This window comes from Chlorocebus sabaeus, chromosome 16 (genome assembly GCF_047675955.1).
Source record: "Chlorocebus sabaeus isolate Y175 chromosome 16, mChlSab1.0.hap1, whole genome shotgun sequence".
In the NCBI taxonomy this organism is placed as follows: Eukaryota; Metazoa; Chordata; class Mammalia; order Primates; family Cercopithecidae; genus Chlorocebus; species Chlorocebus sabaeus.
Genome location: NC_132919.1, coordinates 47,181,338 through 47,208,864, shown reverse-complemented (window position 1 = coordinate 47,208,864; position 27,527 = coordinate 47,181,338). Strand labels below are relative to the sequence as shown.

Below are 27,527 nucleotides of genomic sequence, written 5' to 3'. Positions count from 1 at the left end.
ACTTAAATCTGTAGCAGCGTATTAAACCTTATAAGTGTTACTCCCATTTTACAGGAGGCAGTGGCCCAAATAGGCTAAGCAACTTGCCCAAGATCATATAACAACCATGAACACTAATAATATAAATCATGGGACTATCTTAAAACCTTTTAAATTTTAACCTTCTTTCTTTTTTTCCCCTCGAATACTGGTTCTGTCAGCTAGCCTCTGTAAGCATAGAAAACAAGCATCAAGCCGGGCGCGGTGGCTCACGCCTGTAATCCCAGCACTTTGGGAGGCCGAGGCGGGTGGATCACAAGGTCAGGAGATCGAGACCATGGTGAAACCCCGTCTCTACTAAAAAATAGAAAAAAAATTAGCCGGGCGCAGTGGCGGGCGCCTGTAGTCCCAGCTACTCGGGAGGCTGAGGTAGGAGAATGGCGTGAACCCAGGAGGCGGAGCTTGCAGTGAGCCGAGATTGCGCCACTGCACTCCAGCCTGGGCGACAGAGCAAGACTCCGTCTCAAAAAAAAAAAAAAAAAAAAAAAAAAAAAAAAAAAAAAAAAAAGAAAACAAGCATCAAATAAGTATGTTTCAGGTAAAGTGGCCTCTTGAACATTTTGTTCTTCAAAATAAAACTGAGGCCAGGTGTGGTGGCTCACACCCGTAATCCTAGCACTTTGGGAGACCAAGGTGGGTGGATCACTTGAAGTCAGGAGTTCCACACCAGCCTATCCAATATGGTAAAACCCCGTCTCTACTAAAAAATACAAAAATCAGCCAGGCCTGGTGGTGGCACCTGTAGACCCAGCTACTAGGGAGGCTGAGGCAGGAGAATCACTTGAACCTGGAGGCGAAGTTTGCAGAGAGCCGAGATCGCAACACTGTACTCCAGTCTGGGTGACAGAGTGAGACTCTGTCTCAAAAAAAAAAGACCCCCGAAAAACTGCAAATGATATTAGATGACTATTTAAGGTCTTGAATATAGGAAGATGGGATGACTGTAGGTATGTAAACCTTGCTTTATATTTGGGTTATGCTAACTCCCTGTCTACTATAAAATCACTAATGTCTAAAATTAATACACTAAATAAATAAGCCTAAACTTTAGAATTAGAGAGATAGATACTAGATGAAAAAGCTAAAAGAATGAAAGTAGTTATCTCATCAGAGCTGAACTGGACAAGGAACCATTTTTTTTGAATACTTTTAGCATTGTTTAATTATTGTACTATGAAGTGCATGTATTACTTTGATAAAAATAAAAGCTAATTTATATGAAGTATATAGTACATTAAAAAATTAAGTTGGTATATATTGAGAGATTGATGATATCTGATATCAGTAAATATATGTGGGAAAAACAGTGCTCATATACACTTGGTAGGAAGGTAAACTTATACTATCTTTCTGGAAGGCAATTTGATATTACATATGAAAATTTAAGATGGCTATGCCTTTTGACAAGGTAATTCCATTTTTAGGAATCTGTCCTTCAGAAATACTCATACATAATACATACAAGGACATAAGAATATGTAGAAAGATGTTTGCTAATGTAATAATAATGAAAAACTGGAGACAATCTTACAATCAGTAGGGGAATGATGAGCAACAGGTAAAATACTGAGTGGAAAAAATAAATCACCATATATAGTATAATAAAATATATCACAGTATGACTCACTTTTTATTCAAAGGAACAATATACACTGGTATATACATAGATCAATATATGTATGTATGTTTTTATGTGCCCTAAGAAAGACCTTAGGAGCAGTTAAACTTTTAGCAGTGTGGGAGCAGAATGGGAAGATGAATCTAACTTTTCAAAATTTTTCTTTTTTTAAGCATTATAGGTGCACTTCTATAATAAAAAATAAAACAAAAGGTTTGTATAGTGACAAAATTAAAGAAGAGATCACAAATCACGACATAACTTCACTGTCCTACTGTAATTGTCACCTAGGTAAACCATCGTCCCTATGAAATCTACAAGGGAATTAAAAGGCATAGTCATTAACTTATTGGTATAATCAAACAAAAGTTCCAACAAAACTAAACATCTCTAGGAGAAATGACAGAAAACACTTGAAATCTTAAATGCAGGTGTCAATAAATATGCAGCCAAGTAATATTAAAAACAGTATAATTTCAATATGAATAAACTCATCAGATATGAATAAACTCATCAGAAGTCAACCAATTCTTCATTATCCAAACCCACTGGGAGTAGTGGCTCAAACAACTTTCCAAGTTTTATATTTAGCTACGGAACAAGTATTTTCTAGAAACTTATATTTGAATGCTGTATGCATGAGATCACAAAGTACAAAACAGAAATTACTACATACTCTGTGATGACTGAACTTAGTAGGAGCTCAAGAGCTATTTAACTCCTGCAGGCCTCTTTTTCATTCTATTATAGTATGAGGATGAAAGCACATTCTGGCACAGTGATAAAACTCATCAGTGTAAAGAGAAATGCCTTCCTTCTTTCTAAGCTTACTGTTATGACGAACATAAATGGTAAAGATTTGGGATTACTGGGTTTTTATTTCCCAGAAATTCAATGTGCAAGCAAGAATAAATTCATGTCAATGATACAATCAAGAGGAAACCGAAACCAGTAATATTCTGAATAACCCACCTAAAGAAATGGAAAAATACCCAGGAGAATGACAGGAGAGGACAATATTCTACATAGCAATATTTAAGATTTAAAGCAACAGTGAGAAAAGGAACTCATTCTTTGATGTACAAGAAATACAAATTTCACCTCTTTGGGTTCAACTTCTAGTCCTATCACTGTTATGACTTTGGATGTAGCAACTACTTGGGTCTCAGTTTCCCTCTCTTCTAAGTAAGAAAAACATCACTTACCACACAGGAAGGATGTATGATAAAATAAAAAAATTCACATGAATAGACTTTCAGTTCTCCTGAAGAAAGCTATGAATCCTTAAGTACGAATCTGGAAAGCTAATTAAAAATAAGATGACCATATCAAAATAAAGTCTGAAACAAGCAGTAGCCTAGAGGTTCCCTGAGATCATTATCAGCTATCAATTCTACCCCAAATAATAGAATTCATACTGAAGTTGGGTCTATAGGGCAAATGTAGTCTGAACGATCAAACAAGATCATTTATTAGTATGTTAACATAGAGACGTGCTAGGCGCGGTGGCTCACACCTGTAATCCCAACACTCTGGGAGGCTGAGGTGGGCTGGTCAGGAGTTTGAGACCAGCCTGGCCAATATGGTGAAAACCCGCCTCTATTAAAAATACAAAAATGAACTGGGTGTGGTGGCACTCGCCAGTAGTCCCAGTTACTCGGGAGGCTGAGGCAAAAGAATGGCTTGAACCAGGAAGCGGAGGTTGCAGTGAGCCGAGATCATGCCACTGCACTCCAGCCTGGGCGACAGAGCAAGACTCCATCTTAAAAAAAAAAAAAAAAAAAAGTGAGAAAATAAATTAAACAGCTTAGCTTATTCAATGTCATATTGATTTGATATAACCTAAAAACACTTGATCTGAAATAACAACATTCTCTTGGTGTTTACCTTTAAAAAATATATTTGGAACTGGTTGCTCAGAAGATATATAACCACTGAACAACGAAGTTGGGTTAAACACATACATATACACAAGGGGGCTACTTCTCTGGTGTATAAAATAATCTCTAGCAAATTTGAAAGCTTAGAAGTCTTAAAGTAATACATGATGATAAACCTTTTTTTTTTTTTTGAGACGGAGTCTCATTCTGTCACCCAGGCTGGAGTCCAGTGGCACAATCATGGCTCACTTCAATCTCGGTCTCCCACCAGACTCAAGCAATCCTCCCACCTCTGCCACCGAGTAGCGGGGACTACAGGTGTGCGCCACCACACCTAATTTTTGTTATTTTTTTTTGTAGAGACAGGGTTTCACCATGTTGCCCAGGTTGATCTTGAATTCCTGGGCTCAAGCAATCTGTCCGCCCTGGGCTCCCAAAGTGTTGGGATTACAGGCGTTTGAGCCACTACACCTGGCTAATATTAACCAGTATTTATTGAATGATATATACAAATCATTATGCTTAGCACCAGAAATACAAAGAAGTATTGGACTTAACATTCCCGTCCTACAATTAAACTGCAAATGGTGGCCAAATAATTGGGCCACAACGTTGAACAAACTAATGAGTATTGCATACAATCAGTTTTAACAGACTAGTAGTAGGAATTAAACACAGTGAAAAAGGAAAAAAAAGGAAAGCCCGGGAACACGTCTTAACATTTTATCTTATGACTTGTCTCATCTTTTATAGCAGCTTACATTTTTTTAAACAGCGGGCATAACATTTGAGTGGAGGTTTATAGAAACTACAGGAGGAAGGGCTGATGTTCACCCCGTATTTCAGATGAGGAAAGTGAAGCTTTCAAAGAGGTTACGCAACTTTCCTAAAATCGCAGTTCAGAGAGCTACCTTGCCGACTTTGTCTAGAGTTCACTTCTATTGCACTAAATTCTAAATTATCAGTGCTAAAGTGAGAACTCGAAGGGACCTCAGAAATCTCCTAATGGAGTGTTTCCCTAACCAACCTGATAAACTTTCTGGGATATACATTAAAAACCCATTCCCAGGACCCACTGCAGACCTACTAAATAAGTTAAATGAGAGAGGTTTTATATTTTAACAAGAGTCTCCAAGAAGTAATTCTAATGATTAGTTATGCTTAGAAAACACTGTACTATGTCTGTAAGTCCAGTATGCCACACATTTGGCTACTTGAATTTACATTCATTAAAACAGCAAAATTAAAAATTGAGTTCTTCAATTTTTAGTTCCACCAGTTACATTTCAAGTGCTCAACAGCCACATGTGGCTAGTAGCTACCATAACTGGACAGCAAAGATTTAGGAAATATCCATCCTGCAGAAATTTCCATTGGATTATGCTGATACTAGACCAACCCTTCAACTGCCATGAGAAAACAGAGGCACAGGATCTTGTCCAACAAGGGCCATAGAGCTCATCAGTGGTAGAACTGTGATATTAACCTCACTGCCAGCACCCTTCCTACTGTATCACTTCATCCTATCTTATACTCAGGGTTTGTTCAAATAGGAATTATTTCCCTTTTCACCTTTTATCAGGGGTTCCAGCAAAGCAAGAAGAGAAATTCTAAATTTGCGGGTAAAAAAAATCTTTAAGACAAGGTTTATTAAAAAATAATGATTAAATCGATCTGCAATTTTTGCATAAATTCAAAAGTTATCTTGGACAGTTAAGAATACTGTGGTGTTAGGAGACACATCTTAGCTTGTTTTAACTATTGTAAGTCCTTTCTCTTTTATTGTCCTGATGTTTTTATTCTCTTTCTTGAATTTTGAAACCCTCAGACTAATGATACATAAGTGTGAAAGGTTATATCTTATTTAGCAAACATTTTAAAGATGAAAAGCTGAGAAACAAAGAGCAACCCAAAGAATGTCACTTGTCTGTCTAATTTTCGAATGTGGTTACTCAGACTACTGAGCACTCCTGGCTTTTAGTAATTCAGTGCTTTAGTATTTACACTAATATGTTTTCACTTTTAAACTATACTTTCCTTTGACCACTGTTATGTTTGAAAACAATTTAAAGTGTTTCAATTTTCAACATAATTTGAGGGACTAAAAGAAGCACTAAAACATCTAGAAAGGTTTAGATAATAAGGTCAACATATAACCAGCTTTAAAGAATATGGCAGTGTCTTAAAAATAAAACCAGTTGTTCCTGTCTAGTATGTTTAGAATGCAAATGTCTCCAAAGTCAGTCAACTTAAGTCATGACAGTTCATGTTTAAAGTAAGCAGGAAAACAACCTGGAACTCCTTATTAACTAAAATGTTAAAAACACTATTACTACAGCTCTATTGATTCTTTTTTCACAAGCTGAATTCTAGTGAGTAGATTTAGAGGAAATATTTTATGTCAAACGTTACAGAAAGTTAGAAATTAGATGGTTAAAAAACATGATGCAACAACATAAGGCACTATGAACAAATACTTATTCAAGACAGACGCTACCATAATTTGCAAGGTACTTACAAGCATTCAGTATGGGGTTCTAGATGGAAGCTACTTGTTATTCAGAAGAGGTGATGCAAAAAAAAAAAAAAAAAAAAAAAGCACAGCTATTTTCTTTCTAAACACTCTTTGGTGTTGAGGTAAACAAACGAAAAATAAAATAACCGTCTAAGTACACAAGAGCAAAGCAATAGTCTCTAAATTATAAAAGGAGGAAAGAAAAATTGAGTCTAACCTTTTAAATAGGAGACTGGGGCTTAAGGTGCAATTTATTTGCTGGCTTTTAAATCAGATGCATTATTTCTACATTATATCTGTTATGTCTTGACCCTCACTTCACCATATTAGGGAGAAACAGGCACATCCAAGATTCTTAGGCCAATAAAACTACTTTCGGAGGCAGCACAGCTCACCAAATGAAGGAGAATGTTAAAGAAACACCCAGTGACAATAGTTTCAACTGACCTATCTCAACCAGCCAGGGATAAGTACTGGTGTATGCTAGTATAAAGAGAATTAAAAATATTGTAAACTCTAAACAAGAATTAAAATGGTCCATAAATTTCAAATCTCATAAAAGATAGTTACTTAAAAAAAAAAAAAAAAAAAAAAAAAGGAGTAAAAGCATTTGGAAGAGGGACCCCTGGAGGAAAGACTAGCTCCCGAGGAACACAGGTCAAATGGGTGGGGGCGGTAATCATCTACTCATCCCTCTACCAGGTGATGCTTCAGTACCATCCCTAACAGTTTCAGACATTCTCAGGAGAAGTGATTTAGGTAATCCGCAAATGTGTTTTGCGATACAAGAACCACGGAGATGACGCTCAAATTTCTAACTTCAAAAAGATGCACTCGTGAGAGAAAACAGGCATGAAATTCCCATATTGTAATTATGTAGCTTCCTGTAGAAAAAACACCTTCAGGCATGTAAGCCAGCACACTTGACACTGACCCAGCAAAGTTTTCGGCTGGCCCTCACTATCTCTCAACCCCCCCTTCCTCCACTTCCCTGCTGTTCTTTCCTGGCACACAAAATATAGGCCAATGAGCAGTGGGTGGGTGAGGAGGATGTGAGAGAAAATTTGAGAAGTAAAAAAAGGAGCAACTTAACCAGGACATGAATGAGAGACTGAAGGGTCTAACAAGGGTAGGCAGACAACAATTAGAACTACTGAAAAATGGGCTTTCCAGGGCAGTAGTGAGCGCTCAGTGCTTTTAGGGGTTTAAGCAGGGGTCAGACTACCTACCACTTGTCAGAGAGGCTGCAGAGGGGACGGCTGCTTTAGATGACCTCTAATGTCTCTTCCGACTCTGAAATGTTAGGATTCTTATTTCACAAAGGAGAACGCAATGGTCATAGAAGCCCACTGACTTGAAACCCTTTTAAATACGCAGCCTTGGAGGCTGCTTCCCAAACACCACTCCCACCTCTCCCGCACGTGCCCACCCCGCCCCCTTTGAATATTTCCACCTCCACGTGCAAACCGCCTCGCGGCACTGGCCCCAAGGCGGACAGACACCTTCCCCTGCAAAGCACCAAAACTATGCTCCCCCTCCCCGCGAAGAAGAGAGGACTACTCCATTCTCCCACCCTGGGTAGCTAAAAAAGGAAAAGTCTCGGATCCAGCCTTTCCCCCCTAGCCAGAGCAGGGGGCGGGGGCAGGACGCAGAGAAAAACTTTCTTCTCGAATTTTTCTTCCAGAGGGTGGAGGAGATGGAGAGAACCCCAACGAGTCCAGGGCTGACGGGGTGGGGGGAGGGGAACCCCTGAATCGTTTAACGGCTGGAAGGGGGAGGGGGGGCTCCGGAGATTGAGGGGGCGTGGGATGGAGAAGCAGGCCAGGGAGCAGGGTCAGGGAGCTGCGGGGTTCCTGGGGTCGGGGAGCTGCAGGCGTCCCCCCCACCTGGCACACAAAGCGGCTGCCGCGCTCGGCTCTCACCAGATCCTTTGTGTTTTCCATCAGGGCCTCATGGGTAGGGGTTGTCCGTGCTCCCCGAGCCCGCGGCGCCCCCTCCCCGGGCTGGGGGCAGGTGCCTCTCCCCGGGACTGCGGCGACTACAGGGGGCCCCCGGCTGGGCCCAGACCGGTGGCGGCTGCGGCAGCCCCCGGATTTCCCCCCTTTAACTCGGGTGGCCCCAGGATATCAACAACATTAGCATAGCCCTCCCTCCCCAGCGCGCCTGCGCCGTGACCCGCGCCCCGATTGGCCCACTTCCCTACATACCCTCCTCACTCGCTTCCAGCGTGGGACCCTCTGCAGGCTCCGTACTCCAAGGACCGTACCAAGACGAGAGGTGGAAAGCGCATTGGGGCTTGTGTTAAGTCCACTGGTTAAAGTCAACAGGAAAAGCAGAAGTTTCATTCAGCTGTTCGAGTGTATACTCGGGCTTTCTTGCGCTCCTTTCAATATGTTGCAGCTGCGAAGTTGTGTTGGAAAAATTTTCCACTCCAGTCACGCCGCTTCCCCCTACACCCGGAAGATTGGCCCTCCCGGAGGAACTCCCACACGGGGCGGGGCTGGGTAGGGGAGTGAGAGTTACGTAGAGGGAGGGAGTGCTGGTCACGTGGCAAGAGGCTGCGCAGGCTCCTTCCGGCCCCAGGGGCTTCGGCGGCAGCGGCCAGGGAGGTGCCTGGGCGCATGCGCAGCGAGGTTCCACGTGAGCGCCTGCGTTTCTCCTCAAACCTAACGATGCCGCCGGAACGGAGGAGACGAATGAAATTGGACCGGAGAACCGGAGCGAAGCCGAAACGGAAGCCCGGAACGAGGCTGGACTGGAAAGCCGGAGCAGGGCCAGGCCGGCCTCCCCAAAAGCCTGCCCCTTCATCCCAGCGGAAACCGCCGGCCCGGCCGAGCGCTGCGGCCGCTGCGATTGCAGTCGCAGCGGCGGCGGAGGAGAGACGGCTCCGGCAGCGGAACCGCCTGACGCTGGAGGAGGACAAACCGGCCGTGGAGCGGTGCTTGGAGGAGCTGGTCTTCGGCGACGTCGAGAACGACGAGGACGCTCTGCTGCGGCGTCTGCGGGGCCCGAGGGTGAGGGAGGCCGCGGCGCGCGGGCTGGGCGCGCTCGGGCGGGGCGCGCGGTGGGCGGTGAAGCTCTGGGGGGCGGAGCCTGGGCGACCTGCGGCGGCGGGGAGCGCTCAGGTGGGAGGGAGCCTGAGAACGCGGGCGCCGAGGGTCGCAGCTGCGGGTCCCTCGCCTCCCTGCCCCAGACCGAAAGTGTCTGGAGGGCGGGGACCGCGCCTTTCTCCGCCCCCGGAGGCGCCGCTGCTCGGGTATCTGCTTTGCGAACTGTGGTAGTGAGCATCTTTCGCCGCTGCTCGGCTCCGCTAGCCTCTCCCCAAACAATGTGGTCTTTTGATCACCTGCCTCAATTCCTTGTGATCTAGGAATTCCATTTCGTTGATGGAATCAATTCGTGGGCACGGGCCTGGGCGTCTGCGTTGTAACTATCTCCCCATGTGACTGTGAGACCCACAGGGCTTTGAGAATGATCGTGAATTTCGTTCATTTAGCAAATATTGGTGAACCTGTTGGTTGCCAGATACCCTTTCTGGCAATGGCAAACCCTGCGTGATTCATCATACTTTTGGCACACATTTTGCTATCCATTTAATTCTATACCAGGCTTTTCTTAGAGAGTCCCAGACATTGTTCTAGGCACTGGAGGAGACACAGCAATGGACAAAACTGACAAAAATCCCTGCCTCTTGGAGCTTGTATGCTAGTGGCAGAGACAAGATAGATGAGATAAACCGGGAAACTTCAGGTTTGTTGGTGACAAGTGCTGAAGAGAAAAAAGGACATACGGTAAAGGGAGATGAGCGTGTCTAGAGGAGGCCTGTGAAATTTTAGATAGGGGGTAGAGGAAAGCGCACCGAAAATTACCCAGTCCATGTTTCTTACACAAATGCTGACCCATCTAATGTCAGCTGCTTACCAGAGCCTCCTTCAGGTGCTTGCGGGAGAAGTGGCAGCCATCTATTTGGGAAGTACAGAACTGCTACTGGAAACTGAACTTTGTGACAGTTTTGTCGTCTGGAAAAGGAACAGTGTACTGAGGTGGGAGCTGTTGGGTTTGAAGGCTGTTTATTAGAGTGGTGGTAGAGCAAGTAGAAACCACTTGGACATTTCTGTCCTGTGGTTTTGGGAAGCTCAAACTCACTTCAAGGGGTATTCTACGGTTTAGGTTTAGGTTTTTTTTTTTTTTTTTGAGACGGAGTCTCGCTCTGTCGCCCAGGCTGGAGTGCAGTGGCCAGATCTCAGCTCACTGCAAGCTCCGCTTCCCGGGTTTACGCCATTCTCCTGCCTCAGCCTCCCGAGTAGCTGGGACTATAGGCGCCCGCCACCGCGCCCGGCTAGCCAGGATGGTCTCCATCTCCTGACCTCGTGATCCGCCCGTCTCGGCATCCCAAAGTTTTTTTTTCTTTTTTTGAGACGGAGTCTCGCCCTGTTGCCCAGGCTGGAGTGCAGTGGTCCCATCTCAGCTCACTGCAACCTCCGCCTCCCAGGTTCGAGCAATTCTGCCTCCCAAGTAGCTGGGATTACAGGTGTGTGCCACCTCGCCTGGCTAATTTTTTTTTTTTTTTTTTTTGTATCTTTAGTAGAGACAGGGTTTCACCATGTTGGCCAGGCTGGTCTCAAACTGCTGACCTCATGATCTGCCCGCCTCGGCCTCCCAAAGTGCTGGGACTACAAGTGTGAGCCACTGCGCCTGGCCTAGATTCAGATTTCATAGTATAAACTTTATGGTATACATTTATAATATTAGAATTTAGATTTGATGGTATAAATGTATTTATTATTTTCCTATTTAGAGATACAGTCTCACCCTGTTACCCAGATTGGAGTGCAGTGACACCTATTAGTCTTCCAGCTTCCTTTTGCTAATAGTAACTGGTTGCTCTTCCTATTGGTCACAGATAAGTTACACCTGCACAATTCTCCGAGCACTTTAAGCTCAGAAGGCAGCTTCATCCTCCTAGGCTCAGATGATCCTCCTGTCTCTGCCTCCCAAGTAGCTAGCTGGGGCCACAGGTGCACACCACCACACCAAGCTAATTTTAAAAATATTTTTGTGGAGACGAGGTCTCCCTATGTTGCCCGGGCTGGACCCGAACTCCTGGGTCCAAGCATTCCTCCCACCTTGACCTCCGAAAGTGTTGGGATTACAGGCATGAGGCACACTCTGCTGGTATAAAATTTCTTAAGGAGGTAGGGGGTCAAAAACAGGTTAGGAAAATGGAGATATCTTTGACTCTAGTCTGCCTCCGGTCCTGTAATTTCTGTAGTTCTGACATTTCTCCTCGTTTCATCTGCAGACTCACCTTTTGTTCTTGTCTTGGTGTTTTCCTTTCTGCGTGTTGAGTGTTGACTTTTTCTCCTCGGCTGTTCCATCTTGCCTCACCTGTCCAGCTGGTGGTGCCATTCTCTGGTTTCTCCATTTTCTGCCTCTGCCTCCAGCATTTGCAGTAGTAGCATTCTGTCCCATTATTTCCTCGGCGAGTGGTAGAGAAAACATTCTGTGAACCATTTGGGTATAAGGCCTATGTGTCTGCAGTCATGGGATAGGAAAATCTCAGTGCTTGAGGGTATTTTGTCTGCTGTAGGTCCAAGGACATGAAGACTCGGGTGACTCAGAAGTGGAGAATGAAGCAAAAGGTAATTTTCCACCTCAAAAGAAGCCAGTTTGGGTGGATGAAGATGATGAAGATGAGGAAATGTAAGTTGCCTAACTTTTCTTCTGAATCCCTCTGGACATTTAAAAAAGTTATTTTGCAGATTTAAAAATCATTCTTTTTACCAATTTGTGATTAAGGGAAGATTTGAAAAATACTTGAAAATATAGAAAAGATCTTCCATGGTTCCTAATCCCACCACCGAGGGAGAACTGCTGTTAGCATGTTGTCATACTTCTGTCTCAGTCTCCTCTTTGCTGTATACAATAGCTAAGAGAATACAGTGTTTGAAGTCAGGTCTCAATTTGCCTCCTCATTTGGCCAGTTTCTAATTGACCATGGGCAGTTTGGAACCTACATTTTTTCCTTTGTGAAATGGGCACAGTGATAGTAACTACATCAGAAGTTTGTTGGGATTAAATGAAATAGTACATGTAGAACTTCTAGCACAGTGCCTGAAACTGAGTAAAGGCTAAAAAGAAGGTAGCTCACACCATAGGAACTGTCATAGATGAGAATGTACTGTATGCTTGGTGTAACATTTTGACTTTTTCTACATAAAGTTTCTATATAAAGTTGTTTGTAAGCATTTCTCCCTACTTAAAAAAAAATAGACATTTTAAAATGGCTCTGTTGTAGTCCATTATGTGAACTAACCATAATTTACATGGCTGTTGTTGGGTAGATTTTCTTTTTACCTTTTTTTAAAAGATTACTTTTTTTGAGACTTTTTTTGAGTCTTGCTGTTTCACCTAGGCTGGAGTGCAGTGATACAATCTTGGCTTACTGCAACCTCTGCCTGCCAGATTCAAGTGATTCTCCTGCCTCAGCCTCCCGAGTAGCTAGGACTACAGGTGTGTGCCACCATGCCTGGCTAATTTTTGTATTTTTAGTAGAGACGGAGTTTTGCTGTGTTGGCCAGGCTGGTCTTGAGCTCCTGACCTTGGGTATGCACCCGTCTCTGCCTCCCAAAGTGCTGGGATTACAGGCATGAACTGCTGTGCCCAGCCTTACTTTTCCCTTTAATGCAAATTATCTCAGCATTAATGTTTATCACCTCTTTATGAATAAACCTTTCTTTATTTTCTAATTTGTTGCCTTGGGAAAGATTCTTTGAGGTAGAATTACTTGATCAAAGAGCACAGTTATTTTTAAGGCTCTTGTTAAGTACTGCCAGACTGCATGCTTTGAGGTTCTGTCAGTTTGCGTTCCCATTGAAAGGTGTCAGTTTCAGTTCATTCCTTCCCCCCCGCCCCCCATGGAGTCTTGCTCTGTTACCCAGGCTGGAGTGCAGTGGCGCGATCTCGGCTCACTGCAAGCTCCGTCTCCCGGGTTCATGCCATTCTCCTGCCTCGCCTCCCCAGTAGCTGGGACTACAGGTGCCCGCCACCACACCTGGCTAATTGTTTATATTTTTGGTAGAGACGGGGTTTCACCGTGTTAGCCAGGATGGTCTTGATCTCCTGACCTCGTGATCCGCCCACCTCGGCCTCCCAGAGTGCTGGGATTACAAGCGTGAGCCACCGCGCCCGGCCTCAGTCCATTCTTAGATGCAATGGTTTATTTGTTTTTTTTCAGACTTTGTCAGTTTGGTTGTGGGTAGTATCTCTACCTAATTTGTTTTGGGAAAACGTTTCTGGGTTTAGTCATTGTCATTTCTTTTTTTTTTTTTTTTTTTGAGACTCTAATCCTTTCATCCAGGCTGGAGTTCAGTGGCGCGATCTTGGCTCACTGCAACCTCTACCTCACAGGTTCAAGCGATTCTTCTTCTTCAGCGTCCCAGGTAGCTGGGACGACAGGAACATGCCACCATGCTCAGCTAATTTTTGTATTTTTATTAGAAACAGGGTTTTACCATGTTGGCCACACTGGTCTTGAACTGTTGACCTCAAGTGACCTGCTTGCCTCGGCCTCCTAAAGTGCTGGGGTTACAGACATGAGCCACCATGCCTGGCCTCATTTCTTATAAATATTCTTTATTATGTCTTTGTCTGTTGGATACTTTTTAAATAATCTTGGTATGTTAGTTCCTGACATATTGAGAATTTCAAACCTTTGTGTATTAGATTTATTGTAGGTTTTCCCCAGCTTTCTGTGCATAGAAGTTTTAAATTTTTATGTAGTCAAATCTGTGAATCTTTTCCTTCATTATTTTTACTGCTGTTTTTAATAGTAAGTCGTTCTTTATCAGAGAGAGACAAATGTTTGCCTGTATTTTTACTTCATAGTATTTCAAAGTTTGCTCTTTTTTTTGTTTTGAGACTGAGTTTCGCTCTTCTTGCCTGGGCTAGAGTACAGTGGCATGATCTTGGCTCACTGTAACCTCTGCTTCCCAGGTTCAGGCGATTCACCTGCCTCAGCCTCCTGAGTCGATGGGATTATAGGCTCCTGCCACCACGCTGGACTAATTTTGTATTTTTAGTAGAGATGGGATTCCACCACGTTGGCCAGGCTGGTCTGGAGCTCCCGACCTTCAGTGATCCGCCCATTTCTGACTCCCAAAGTACTGGGATTGCAGGCATGAGCCAGTGTGCCCGGCTTTTTGTTTGTTTTGTTTTGTTTTGTTTTTGAGACAGTCTCACTTTTTTGCCCAGGCTGGAGTGCAGTGGCACAATCTGGGCTCATTTCAACCTCTGCCTCCCGGGTTCAAGTGGTTTTTCTGTCTCGGCCTCCTGAGTAGCTGGGATTACAGGTGTGTGCCACCAAGTCCAGCCAATTTCTGTATTTTTAGTAGAGGTGGGGTTTCACCATGTTGGCCAGGATGGTCTCGATCTCTTGACCTCGTGATCTGCCCGCCTCAGCCTCCCAAAGTGCTGGGATTACAGGAGTGAGCCACCACGCCGGGCCTAAGGTTTGCTCTTTATATATTTAACTCTTCGATTTACCTGGGATTTATTTTGGATAATTTCATAAACTTTGTGTAGATAAGTCATGATGAATTTTCTCAAATAATAGCTCTCCAAAGTGTAAACCAGATGATCTGAAATATTGGAGACTACTTTTTTGTTTTAGGAAGAACAGAGAAGATGCATTTGAAATGTTCACATGTTAAAAACCTTGACTTACATCGTTTCATTAAACATTTTTCTCCAGGTGCTAAAAGCAGCAGCTATTTATATTAACTCTTTAAAAGTTATTTAAAAATATGCTGTTCTGGTTTTGTAGGGTTGACATGATGAACAATCGGTTTCGGAAAGATATGATGAAAAATGCTAATGAAAGTAAACTTTCGAAAGACAACCTTAAAAAGAGACTTAAAGAAGAGTAAGTGTCTTTTTTCGTATGATTTACCAAGAGGTGTGTATAACCAATGCCCAGTCATTAACTGTAACTGCTTCTTGTGTAGTTTTCCATTTTGAAACAGAGGATTACTATTGTGGGCAGTGACTGAATTTCTGTAGTTTTAGAGGAGAGGGGACAAAGCACAAACACAAAGAAAATTTGGAAAAAAATTATAATCTTACCACTCAAATATAATCAGTGATGATATTGCTTACTTGCTTGTTCATTTGCATGTGGTTAATCATAATTTTATAATATGAACATTTTCAAAAATTTAAATGGCTCCCACCTGGGTTCAATGGTTTTTAACATTTTGTTATATTTGCTATATGTATTTGGGGGATGTGTATGCTTTCCCAATGTATTTGAGAGTAAGGTACAGATAATGGGACACTTAACGTATAAATTTGTCAATGTGCATCTCCTAAGATTAAGGATGTTTTTCTTCATATTCATAATACCATTGTCATACCTAAAATTAATAGTTTATGGCTAGTCCATGTTAGTTTCTCCAATTGTTGTAAGGTGCATACATTTTATTTGGATTTTATGTCCCTTAAATTTATTTATTTTTTTTGAGGTAGGGTCTCACTCTGTCACCCAGGCTGAAATGGAGTGGTGGTGTCATGGCTCATTGTAACCTCTACCTCCTGGGGTCCCCATAGCTGGGACTACAGGCATTTACCACTTTAATTTTTAAATTTTTTTTGTAGAAACGGGGTTGCACTCCGTTGCTCAGGCTGGTCTTGAGCTCCTGGGCTCAAGAAATCCTCCCACCTCAGCCTCCTGAGTAGCTGGGACTACAGGTGCATGCCATCATGCCCAGGTAATTTTTGTATTTTTTTGTAGAGATGAGGTTTTTGCCATGTTGCCCAGGCTGGCCTTGAACTGGGCTCAAGCAATCTGCCCTTCTTGGCTTCCCAAAGTGCTGGGAATACAGACGTGTACTACTGTGTTCAGCCATTACCTATCTTTTAAGTGTTCAGACCTGTTGTAGAATATCCCACATTCTGAAATTTTAAGATTCCTTTTTTTATTGAGGTGAAATTCACATAACAGTGTTAGCCATTTTAAAGTGTAAATTTGGTGGCATTTAGTATGTTTAGAATGTTGTGCCACCACCTCTTCAGTCTAGTTCTAAAACATTTCTTTTGGTTTTTTTTTTTTTCGTTCTAAAACATTTTTATCACCTCAAAAGAAAACTCTCCATTAATTAGTCACTTCGCATTTCCTCTTCCCTCAATCTGATTATTTTTTCTTTGTGTTGTTTAACTTGTTCTGTCATCTGTAATTCCTCTTAAGTTGGGCTTAAAGTCTTGGTTAGAATTCAATGACATGTTTTGGTGAGGAGTACCTTAAGATGGTGTGTACTGTACACTGCCCCTGAAAGTCCAATTGTGTCAGTCTCTTTCAAGTCTGATCTTTTTCTCAGCTTTGTGCCAGGGTTTTATAAACGCTGTTAGGGGAAATTTCGTGGTGGTGATGGGGTTCATCTTGCTTATTTCCCTTCCCTGAGGGATCATAGTCCTATGCTATCATCCAGTTTCCGAAAAAAGTTGTTTCATATGTTTTGTCCAGGTTTCTAGTTGTTTATGGCTAGTGGGCTTAGCTTAGTGAGCTAGTCTGTACTTCTGCATCAAAAAATTAAAACAACTCTTTGCCCTCTTCCAGGTACCAGTTCTTAAGAACACAGCTATCATGCTTCTATTAAAGCTTACTTTTGCCAGAGTGAAGTACTTCTATTTTATTCAGATAATATATAATGAACTTTTGTATATTCTTACCAATCTGGTCAGTTTCTTTCAGACGTGTTCTAGTGTGTAGTCTATGTACTGTGGCATAAACCACAGAGACTTCTTTACATAGTCCTGATATCCAGGGTGTGTTGATATGAACAAATAAGACAACCATGTAACTAGATGAAAATAATTAACAAAAAATATCCAGGACTAGTTTAAGTGGGCAGAGGTTCATGGAAGTTTCCAATATAGGCAGGTTGGGACTGTTCTATGTGAGTAAAGATAACTTCTGTTCTTAAAGATAGTTAACTTCTTTGAAAGAGAGTCCATACATATTCTCAAGGGTGATCCAACCTATATGCTTTAAATGTGTTAAGCTTTATAGACATGTAGTGGTTGCCATAAATTTACTTTTCAAATATTTTTGCTTAGATTCCAACATGCCATGGGAGGAGTACCTGCCTGGGCAGAGACTACTAAGCGGACAACATCTTCAGATGGTGAGCGTTGATATCTCTGTTTAAATTAGTACGTAAGTCCCGGTTCCTGTTTGTTATTATTTGAGCTTTCTTATGAGGCTCATTAAAACCTGGTATTTCTTGCCTGGCTTGGTAGCTCACGCCTGTAATCCCAGTGCTTTGGGAGCCCAAGGTGGGTGGATTGCTTGAGTCCAGGAGTTCAAGACCAGACCAGGTGACATGGCGAAATCCCGCCGCTACAAAAAATACAAAAATTAGCCAGGCGTGGTGGTGTGTTCCTGTAGTCCCAGCTACTTGGGAGGCTGAGGTGGGAGGATTGCTTGAGCCAGGGAAGACTAGGTGCAGTAACCTGTGATAGTGCCACTGTACTCCAACCTCAGTGAGAGTGAGACCCTGTCTCAAAAAACAAAAACCAAAAAACAAAATCTGTTTTTTGACTGTAGGTTTTAAATTTAACTTGTACCATGGCTATTTTCTGCTTTTTTGATCTTTTGAGTTTAGCTGTTATAAATATGGATGGCTTAGCTGAAATCTGGTTTGTGTGCTTGGAGTTACACATTTTCGACTTGGAATTAACCTTTGAAATCCTGAGAGTCCAGAGTATATCCTCTCACATCATGTAGGAGCTCCTTCCTTAGCATCCTTGATGTCCGTTGAGCTTCGGTTTATGACCACCACTTCTGTCCCCTTTCTCCCTAGCCTGTTAGTCTGCATGGTATGTAAATACAGGGAGCCCATACAAAGAGCCAGTGTTTTATGTAATTCTATTAGAAAAGACAGTCTGTTATTAAGTAGAAATTGACCGTGTTTGTTTCTAGCCATTTGCTTTCAGACGTTGAAGGAATCTTAGTGATGTGGCCTGACTTTATCCACGGCAGTAATCTTTTCTACATTATCCTCTGCTTAAATATATCTAGTAATGTACTCTGTGTGTGTGTGTGTGTGTGTGTGTGTATGTGTATGTCGGAATCTCACTCTGTCACCCAGGGCTGGAGTGCAGTGGGGCAATCTCAGCTCACTACAACCTCCACCTCCCGGATTCCAGTGATTGTTTTGTCTCAGCCACCTGAGTAGCTGGGGTTACAGGTGTACGCCATTACACCTGGCTAATTTTTGTGTTTTTTGTAGAATTGGGATTTCACTGTGTTGGCCAGGCTGGTCTTGAACTCTTGACCTTCCAGAGTGTTGGGATTACAGGCATGAGCCACTGTGCTTGGCCTAAATACTTTTTACTAAACTGTTTCTTCCCCTTCTTCCCTTTTCTTGAAGAACTGTTAGACAGTTTTTCCTATTTTGAAATTTATTTCCCAACAACTCTCTACTCCTATGGTTTGAAACATATGGATTATCTTCTTTTTCTCTTATTTGGGAAGCCTGTTTCCATGTTTGTTTTTTAATATGTTAAATATCCCTCGTTATTTTGACTATTTTTTTGTTGGCATACTTCTAGACCCTAGATCACCAGTTTGTCCTCCTGTATGAAACAATTTTATTGTCCATTTCAGAATGCTGCATTTATAGAACCCCACAACATTTTAGAGTCCTGTAATTTTAGATATGGTTATGCTAGCTGTTGAAACAAAATCCCACAGATCCCAGTGGCATAATCCAATTGAAGTTGATTTTTTCAGCACATAAAATTGGGGTAGTAGGAAGGTGATGGTTTACTTTAGGGACCCAAGTTTATAGAAATTCTGTCATCTTTAGGTTGGTTCTTCCATAGTTGCCTGAGATGTTGACATCCACTTGGCTTATAGGAGGAGAAAGAAGGGATTTTTATTGGCCTTTCCTGGAAATGGTACAGGATCCCTTTTTTTTTTTTTCTTTTTGAGACGGAGTCTCGCTCTGTCGCCTAGGCTGGAGTGCAGTGGCCAGATCTCAGCTCACTGCAAGCTCCGCCTCCCGGGTTTATGCCATTCTCCTGCCTCAGCCTCCTGAGTGGCTGGGACTGCAGGCGCCCACCACCTCGCCCGGCTAGTTTTTTGTATTTTTTAGTGGAGACAGGGTTTCACCGTGTTAGCCAGGATGGTCTCTATCTCCTGACCTCGTGATCCGCCCGTCTCGGCCTCCCAAAGTGCTGGGATTACAGGCTTGAACCACCGCGCCCGGCCGGTACAGGATACTTTTGCCTACATTTTGTTGGCTGGAACTCAGTCATAAGGCCACACTAACTGAGAGGATCCTAGGAAGTGTAGTTTGGCTTTGTACACAGGAGAAAAAGGAAGCGGATTAAGTCAGCAATTAGTCTGCTACAGTCTGGGATATGCTTATGTAATACATTCATTTTGTACATCAGAGAGGTTCAAAGAGATAGTGACTTGAAGGTATACTTATTGTTGACAGAATGGTGACTAGCACTCAGCTTCACAATTATCTCCAGTGTGTAATTTTTATCTGTACATATTTACTGAGTTTCTTTGTAAGAAAATTCTCGCTTTTGAACATAACCACACTTCCAAAAATCAACGGCAATTCATTAATATTATGAATTGTTTTATTGTGTTGCTCTTTGTTTATCCCCTTCCCCCATCATTTTAGCTTGCTTTGTATTTTGCTTAGACTTCATAGTACTTTTGAACTGGCTTGATGTCTTCTGTAAGTTTTGGAAATTCTCACCTGTCTTCAAGTATTGTTTCTGTTCCAGTCTTCCTTTCTGGATTATTAGTAATATGTATATTAAATGTTTTCAACCTATTCTGTGTGGTTTGGTTTTTTTTTTTTTTTTTTTGAGACAGGGTCTCACTCTGTCGCCCAGTCTGGAGTGCAGTGATGTGATCTTGGCTCACTGTAGTCTCGACCTCCTGGGTTAAGCAATTCTCCCACCTCAGCCTCTGGAATAGCTAGGACTACAGGCGTATGCCACCATGCCCAGCTAATTAAAAAAAAAATTTTTTTTTGTAGTGACAGGATCTTATTATGTTGCCCATGCTGGCATTCAGTGTGTTTTTAATCCTTTTTCTTTCTGTACTTCTGTCTGGGTATATTTTTCTGATTCGTTTTCTAGACCACAAATTCTCTCTACAGCTAATTTGGTAAACTGTTAAAAACATCCATTAGAGGCTTAATTTAATTTTATTTATTATTATTTTTTGAGGCAATCTTGCTCTGTCGTGTAGGCTGGAGTGCAGTGGCTCTACCTTGGCTCACCGCAACCTCTGCCTCTTGAGTTCAAGTGATTCTCCTGCTTCAGCCACCCAAGTAGCTGGGATTACAGGTGTGCACTACCGCGCCCAGCTAATTTTTGTATTTTTAGTAGGCAACGAGGTTTCACCGTTTTGGCCAGGCTGGTCTTGAACCCCTGACCTCAAGTGATCCACTTGTCTTGGCCTCCCAAAGTACTGGGATTATAGTTATCAGCCACCATGCCCGGCCTGTTGGGGGCTTAATTTTAATTACTGTATTTTTCAGTTGTAGAATTTCTTTTTAAAATATTCTAGATTTCTGGCTCAATTTTGAGTCTTGTCTTTCATTTTTAACTACATTAAATATAGTTTTTGTTTTTGTTTTTGTTTTGAGACAAAGTCTTACTCTGTCACCCAGGCTGGAGTGCAGTGACAATCTCAGGTCAGTGCAACCTCTGCCTCCCGGGTTCAAGCCATTCTCCTGCTTCAGCCTCCTGAGTAGCTGGGATTACAGGCATAAGCCATCATGCCCGGTTAATTTTTGTATTTTTAGTAGAGACGGAGTTTCTCCATGTTGGCCAGGTTGGTCTTGGACTCCTGACCTCAGGTGATCCACTTGCCTCAGCCTCCCAAAGTACTGGGATTACAGACGTGAGCCACCGCGCCTGGCCTAAACATAGTATTTTTAAGGTTTGTATCTGATAATTCCGTTGTCTAGATCCCTGTGGGGATTGTCTAGTTTTCCTTTTGGTTTTTAGTCAAGTTATCTTGTCAGTATTTGTCTGGTTATATTTCATTGAGTGATGAACATTTCATATGAAAAATAATGTAGATTAATTAGATCTAGAATGATGGTTTATATGTTTACTTCTAGGTAGCTAGCTTGGCAGGGGACACTAGCAATCCCAGAACGTTTTATTTTAATGAGGAGTTACGAAGCAGAGTTTCAGTTTTTGGAAGATATTCTTATAATTCTTTGATTTCATCTTTAATCCTAGTGGTAGCCCTTTGTGGCCTCAATCCAAAACCTGGTGGCTTACCAGACCCTGTCAAGAAGCTTGGAGCTAGTTTTTTCCTTTTTAGCTTCGCAAGTGTTTTAAGTTTGCTCAGCTCCTTAGCTGTCTCCACGGTAATCATCAGTTATCTCCAGGGGAAAAGCAACCCTATTAGCTCTTTTTGAAGTTCTGATACATAGATTGCTGACTGATAGTCAGCTAAAAGTTCTGGTTCTTATTCATGTGAGTTGTTAAGCTAGATCAGTAGCCAACCTATTGCCAATTTTGCCGTGATGATGAGTTGCTCTTTTTAAATGAAATGCTGGCTTTAAACTTTTATTTCACTTTATCTTGTTTTAGTAACCATCTGTGTATGTGTTAGTCTTTCGTTCTAGAGTTAAATTTTGATTTTAACTATGGATGTTAAGCTTTGTGTCATCTTTTTCTTGGTTTTTTTTTTTTTTCCTGTTTTGTTTTTGCCAATTGCAACTTTAAAAAAAGCAATTGAAGTTGGGAGGCTGGAAAGGGAGTTGATGTTGCAAATATATTCATAGAAGTTTGGGGTAGGTAAAGGGGCAGCTCATTGATTCTAAAGATCAGCCTTCTGGGTTTGTTTGACTTAGATGAAAGTGAAGAGGATGAAGATGATTTGTTGCAAAGGACTGGCAATTTCATATCCACATCAACTTCTCTTCCAAGAGGAATCTTGAAGGTGAGAGTCAGTGAAGTTGGGGGACCCTATCCGACTACTTACCTCTGCAATGTAATCTGCTTCCCAGTAACAGATGTATGGATTCCTATTATCTCTGGGGTTAAATATGTTTGCTGTCATTTTGCCCTGGTAAATACTTATGTTATTGTGTTTTTGTTTTTGTTTTTGTTTTTCCTTTTGCAAAAATGTTCTAGAGGTATTACGTTCCTATTGCTTGAGCTCAGGAGTTTGAAGCTACAGTGAGCTGTGATGGAACCACCGTACTTTAGCTCGGGTGAAAGTGAGACCCTGTCTCTAAATAAATAAATAAAAAAATAAATTTTCCAATAATTCTAGGAATCCTATTTGGTTTGTCTTCATTTTCATTGGCATCAACCTAGTCCATACTGCTGTCATCTCTTATCTGGCATATTGCAGTAGCTTTGTGACTGGGCTCTCTACTTCCACTTTACCTCTTTTTAAATCATTCTTCGTATGGCAGCCAGAGGGATCTTTTAAAAATAAAACATCAGGTCATGTCACTTTTCATTGCTTTTTGAAAACTTCTGAATTCCTTATCGTATTCTACACTGCCCTTTACAATCTGGCTTTTGCTTGGATCCTTAGCCTCATCTCAGACCCGTTTCCCATGATTTCCCACTTGAGTCACACAAGCCTTTTTCTGTTTCTTGGACATGCTGCTAGGTCCTTTCTTGCCAGTGAACCTTTGCTCTTGCTCTTTTGTTCTGCCTGTCTTGTCTTCAGGCATTCCTAATAGCTAGCTCATTCTTCTCTGCTCAGATGGCACCTTAGACAAGACTTTGTCTGAAGTGGTCTATACTATTCACTTTTTAACTCATCACTATGTCTAGCTTGTTCATTGTGGTAACCAGCTGCCTACCTAGCACAGTACTTTAGTTATCCATCATATTAGCAGACAGTACTTTAGTTTAATATCTGTCATATTAACAGATCTCTCTATGACATAAATATCTTTTTTTTGTTGTTTTTGTTGTTTTTGAGACGGAGTTTTGCTGTTTTGCCCAGGCTGGAGTGCGAGGGCGTGATCTTGGCTCATTGTAACCTCTGCCTCCTGGGTTCAAGCGATTCTCCTGCCTCAGCCACCCACGTAGCTGGGATTACAGGCGTGCACTACCATGCCTGGCAATTTTTTTTTTTGTATTTTTGGTAGAGACAGGGTTTCTGCATGTTAGTCAGGCTGGTCTCGAACTCCCGACTTCAGGTGATCCGCGCACCTCAGCCTCCCAAAGTGCTGGGATTACAGGCGTAGCCACTGCGCCTGGCGACATAGGTATCTTATTACACATTGGCAGGAGTATTTAAATGGGGCAGGGGAACCTATTATGATAAATTAGAGTGATTTTGTCTCTCCCACCTTATGAGGACGATTCATCAGGCCTTCACAGGGTGAATTCATCTCCATTAAAAATGTAGTTACTGCATGGCCGGGCACAGTGGCTCACGCCTGTAATCCCAGCACTTTGGGAGGCTGAGGAGGGCCGATCACCTGAGGTCGGGAGTTTGAGACCAGCGTGACCAACATGGAGAAACCTCGTCTCTACTGAAAATACAAAATTAGCTGGGTGTGGTGGCGCATGCCTGTGATCCCAGCTACTTGGGAGGCTGAGGCAGGAGAATTGCTTGAACCCAGGAGGCAGAGGTTGCAGTGAGCCGAGATCGTGCCATTGCACTCCAGCCTGGGCAACAAGAGCGAAACTCAGTCTCAAAAAAAAAAAGTAATAGTTACCGTAAAAATTTACCTTCAGTGACTACAAATAAAACACTTTTGTTTTTAACTGAGTTTTAAAAATTCAAGGGGAAACCTGTAAAAACAAATAACAAAATAGTCCAGGTGATGGATGAGATTACCATTACTTTAAACTTGGAACCGTGTACCCTAAGAGAATAAAGCAAGCAACCTGTGCCAATTGAAGAACTGTGGGGACAACTGTGCAGTGCCTCTTGCATTTGTGCCATGAATGCAAAGATGCCAGGTGCCAAAGTAGAAGTTTTAAGTGAAATTTCCTCAGAAGTGAAAGTCTCTTAACACAAATGGATGTATTTTGGGGAAATGACTACATACTAGTGCTCTAAGAATGAGTAATACATTCAGACTTCTAGATATGGAAAGCACTTTAATGATTTAATCTTTTTATTTGAAAGATGGTAAAAATGGATTCTTGTGTGGTAAAGGGACTTGCTAGTTGATGCCAGAGCTGCGGTTTTTTTTTTTTTTTTGAGTTGTGGTCCTTTGGTTAACATTCCAGTGCATTTTTTTTCCTGCATTGTAAACGATAATGTCTTTTCTTTATACTCTAAAGGAAATAATGTTAATTCATTTCAGTTGATAAAATCCCAGCTTTCATTTCCTATAGATGAAGAACTGCCAGCCTGCGAATGCTGAACGTCCTACTGTTGCTCGTATCTCATCTGTGCAGTTCCATCCCGGTGCACAGATTGTGATGGTTGCTGGATTAGATAATGCTGTATCACTATTTCAGGTGTGCGTCCTTATTTACTTATGTATTTCTAATGCATTATTTTTATTTAAGAACCAGACATTTGCAACCCCAAATGCAAAACTACTGAAAAAAAAATATTCATGGCTAAAATGTCATAGCCCAAAGCATAGCTGAGTCTCAACGGAAGTGACAGAGTTCATTTGCTTGGAAATACAAAATAGAACATCCAGTCAGCATACTGCCCTTGCTTCTTGCTCCAAAGTCTGTTGTCACTATTGTCAATCACAGCTGCTCACCCCTTGCCTGTTTACAGTTTTGGTAGCTCACCATCCCTTGCCCACTCACATTTTTATTGACTGCACCTGTATGACTTCAGTGTACAAGGAGCCGTAATAATAGGGGATTTGGAGTAAAATTTTTCTTCCACTGAATATAAAAGTTCAGCAAAATATTGGTTTAAAATAATAGATTGAGAAGTGATGAATGTATTAATCATGTTAGTGAATATATTATCTCTATAAAAACGTGTTTTTTAAATTTTCTGGTGAGTTATTAGAGCAAAGCGATAATATGACCTCATGACTTTACTGCGTCTTCCATGTTTATTCATCTAACACTGATGTACCCTGGTAAGTTTCTTGGATTGCAACAGTAAACAACAGACCTGGCCCTTCACTTCAGGATGTCACTCTTTGATGGGGTTATAGATGGTGAACACATGGTCACAAATGTAACCATTCAGTCCTGCAGGTGCTTCACAGTATCTGCTTTTGGATAGGGTATCCCAGTTTTCTTTTAGAGAATAACACTTGGTCCAGTTCATGTAGTTTGGATGCGACTGACTCTATTTCCTTATCTGTGGGTGGACAAACTCAAGAGATTAGTAGGGCAAGGTATGGGGAAGGAGAGTGGAGCTTCTGTGCCTTCTCAGGGCATGCCACCTCCCCGGCACCTCCATGTGTGTAGCAACCCAGAAGCTCTCTGAACCCCTTCTGTTAAGATTTTTTATGAAGGCCTGTTGACATAGGCATGATTGATTAAATCATTGGCCATGGCTGCTTAAGTCAGCCTTCAGCCCCTTGGGTATGTATTTTTAAATGAATGCTTGTAGTGAAAAGTATATACTACCAGGATACAGGGTTCATGGAAATAATCAAAAGAACCAATTTGTACTTCTTTATAGGTTGATGGGAAAACAAATCCTAAAATCCAGAGCATCTATTTGGAAAGGTTTCCAATCTTTAAGGCTTGTTTTAGTGCTAATGGGGAAGAAGTTTTAGCCACGAGTACCCACAGCAAGGTTCTTTATGTCTATGACATGCTAGCTGGAAAGTTAATTCCTGTGCATCAAGTGAGAGGTAAGATTTCTGTTGAACACATGCAACCAATCATCCCCCCTCAGGTGAGTTTATATAGCAGTGTTTATAACCACTTTTTTCACTCCATAGGATTCTTAAAAATAAGAGTTTCTTTCGGTATGGTATTTGGAAAATGTCTTTGTGCTTTTGAGGTAATGCATTTGAATGAAACCAGTGAACTTTTTTATTGAACACTTATGGAATGATCGTAATTTGGAAGTATATATTCCCCCTAAACCAGAGAAACAATTGCAAATACTTGGCTATATAGTTAGCAGTTGATGCAGCAGAAAAAGCATGAGCCATGGAGCTAGAAGACCCGGATTCCATTTCTTTGGACAAACTGTTTCACCTCTCTGATCTTCAGGAAACTTGGATACTTTGTAGTTTTAGTGTTAGTTATAATAAAATTTTAATTTATATTTAGGGGGAATAAAGCACTGCTTTTGGAGGTACTTCTGTATTTTAAAGAATGAATTACTTAAAAAATAACGCCTTTTTAGGAGGTGAAAATTTATTTGCCCTCTACCATACCCGTTCTTTTCTTGTATTTCCCTACTCCTTTATACCCTAAAATACACCGACACCTTCATGCATCCTTTGGGAACCAAAGCCCTTCTAATGAGGTTGTCTGGCTAATCTCAGGAGGTAGTGTTGGCGTATGGCACGGCTCACTGGTGCTTTCCCTATTAAACTGCACGTACGTGTGGCTGGAAAGGACAAGAGTAGCTCTGTACAACCATTTTTCTACTAGTGGCTGAAAGTGGATGGGGCCAACTTTAGAAACATTTATGTTTATAGCATTTCCAGTCTTTTCTTTCCTGTGTTCCTGACACTTTGATCCTTTCCGAGTAGATCCTTGGTTTACTCTAAGGCAGAGCTTCTCAGAAGTAAATGTGCACATGAATCACCTGGGAATCTCATTAAGCTTCAGATTCTGATTCTGTAGGTCTTAGGTGGGTTGATTCTGTATTTTTAGTTCTCTCAGGTGATGGTGATACTGTGGTCCATGGACCTCATGTGGTGAAAAAGCCTTAAACCATCTTCTCATGTTGAAATAGAAAACAATATGTAGTAGTTGTTATTTTTACATGTCATTTCACTAATCAAAAGTAATGGATTCTGGCGTCTCCTTGTCTTGCATCCTCTTGGGAGAAAGCACACCATGCGTTGGCCAAGATACAGTTAGTGATCTTTACCATGGATCTGCTAGGTGTGCAGGAGTGTGTGTCTAGGCACCAGCTCCTCTGGAGACATGGCATTGATCTTTCCTTCCCAGTATTTCTCCTTTTTCTATTTTCACATTTCCACTGCCTGATACTGTGCTGTTAGGATTAGGTCTGTAGGGGTTTCCGGCTGTAGCTTCACATGGTGCTAGAATGAGCCTCCTGTCTGCTTCATCATGAAATGATATTTTCTTTATGTTTGGAACTATTTCAGTATACTTTAGTCAGTACATATGGTTTATTAAGAAATTGCGATTAAAATTACCCTTATTGGGGATAGTGAAGTGCTTTTCATAGTAAGGAGACTGGTCATCAGCAGAAGTAACCCCAGTGCTTGGAAATATGTGTCTGAAATAATATTGGGAAGCATGAGTGCAAGCAAGGGAACTAAGATGTAGTCTTTGGGAGGCAGGACTAGAGTGGGATATCTAGTTTGTAGTA

General features: G+C 41.9%; 2 protein-coding genes across 15 annotated transcripts in view; one reads left to right on the top strand and one right to left on the bottom strand.

The window, feature by feature from the left end:
• Window positions 1–8,677, bottom strand: part of MBTD1 (mbt domain containing 1) — an 84,309-nt gene extending 75,632 nt beyond the window's left edge. For 4 of the 14 annotated variants that reach the window (XM_073004931.1, XM_073004934.1, XM_073004930.1 and 1 more), the window contains exons 1-2: window positions 7,975–8,218; window positions 7,282–7,345 (exon numbers count right to left, since the gene is read on the bottom strand). Coding sequence is in view for 4 of the 14 variants with exons in the window: in XM_037993097.2 (XP_037849025.1) it covers window positions 8,260–8,397 (138 nt within the window). In the remaining 10 variants the exon portion in view is untranslated. Of the gene's footprint in view, window positions 1–7,281; window positions 7,346–7,974; window positions 8,219–8,259 lie in introns of those variants that run through there. The other 10 variants (XR_005238682.2, XM_037993097.2, XM_073004928.1 and 7 more) reach the window with 3 other exon arrangements.
• Window positions 8,632–27,527, top strand: part of UTP18 (UTP18 small subunit processome component) — a 36,002-nt gene continuing 17,106 nt past the window's right edge. The window contains exons 1-7 of the mRNA XM_008011438.3: window positions 8,632–9,066; window positions 11,643–11,755; window positions 14,877–14,975; window positions 17,165–17,232; window positions 21,952–22,040; window positions 24,416–24,541; window positions 25,686–25,860. Of these exons, the coding sequence (XP_008009629.2) occupies window positions 8,674–9,066; window positions 11,643–11,755; window positions 14,877–14,975; window positions 17,165–17,232; window positions 21,952–22,040; window positions 24,416–24,541; window positions 25,686–25,860 (1,063 nt within the window). The 5' untranslated portion in view covers window positions 8,632–8,673. The remainder of the gene's footprint in view (window positions 9,067–11,642; window positions 11,756–14,876; window positions 14,976–17,164; window positions 17,233–21,951; window positions 22,041–24,415; window positions 24,542–25,685; window positions 25,861–27,527) is intronic.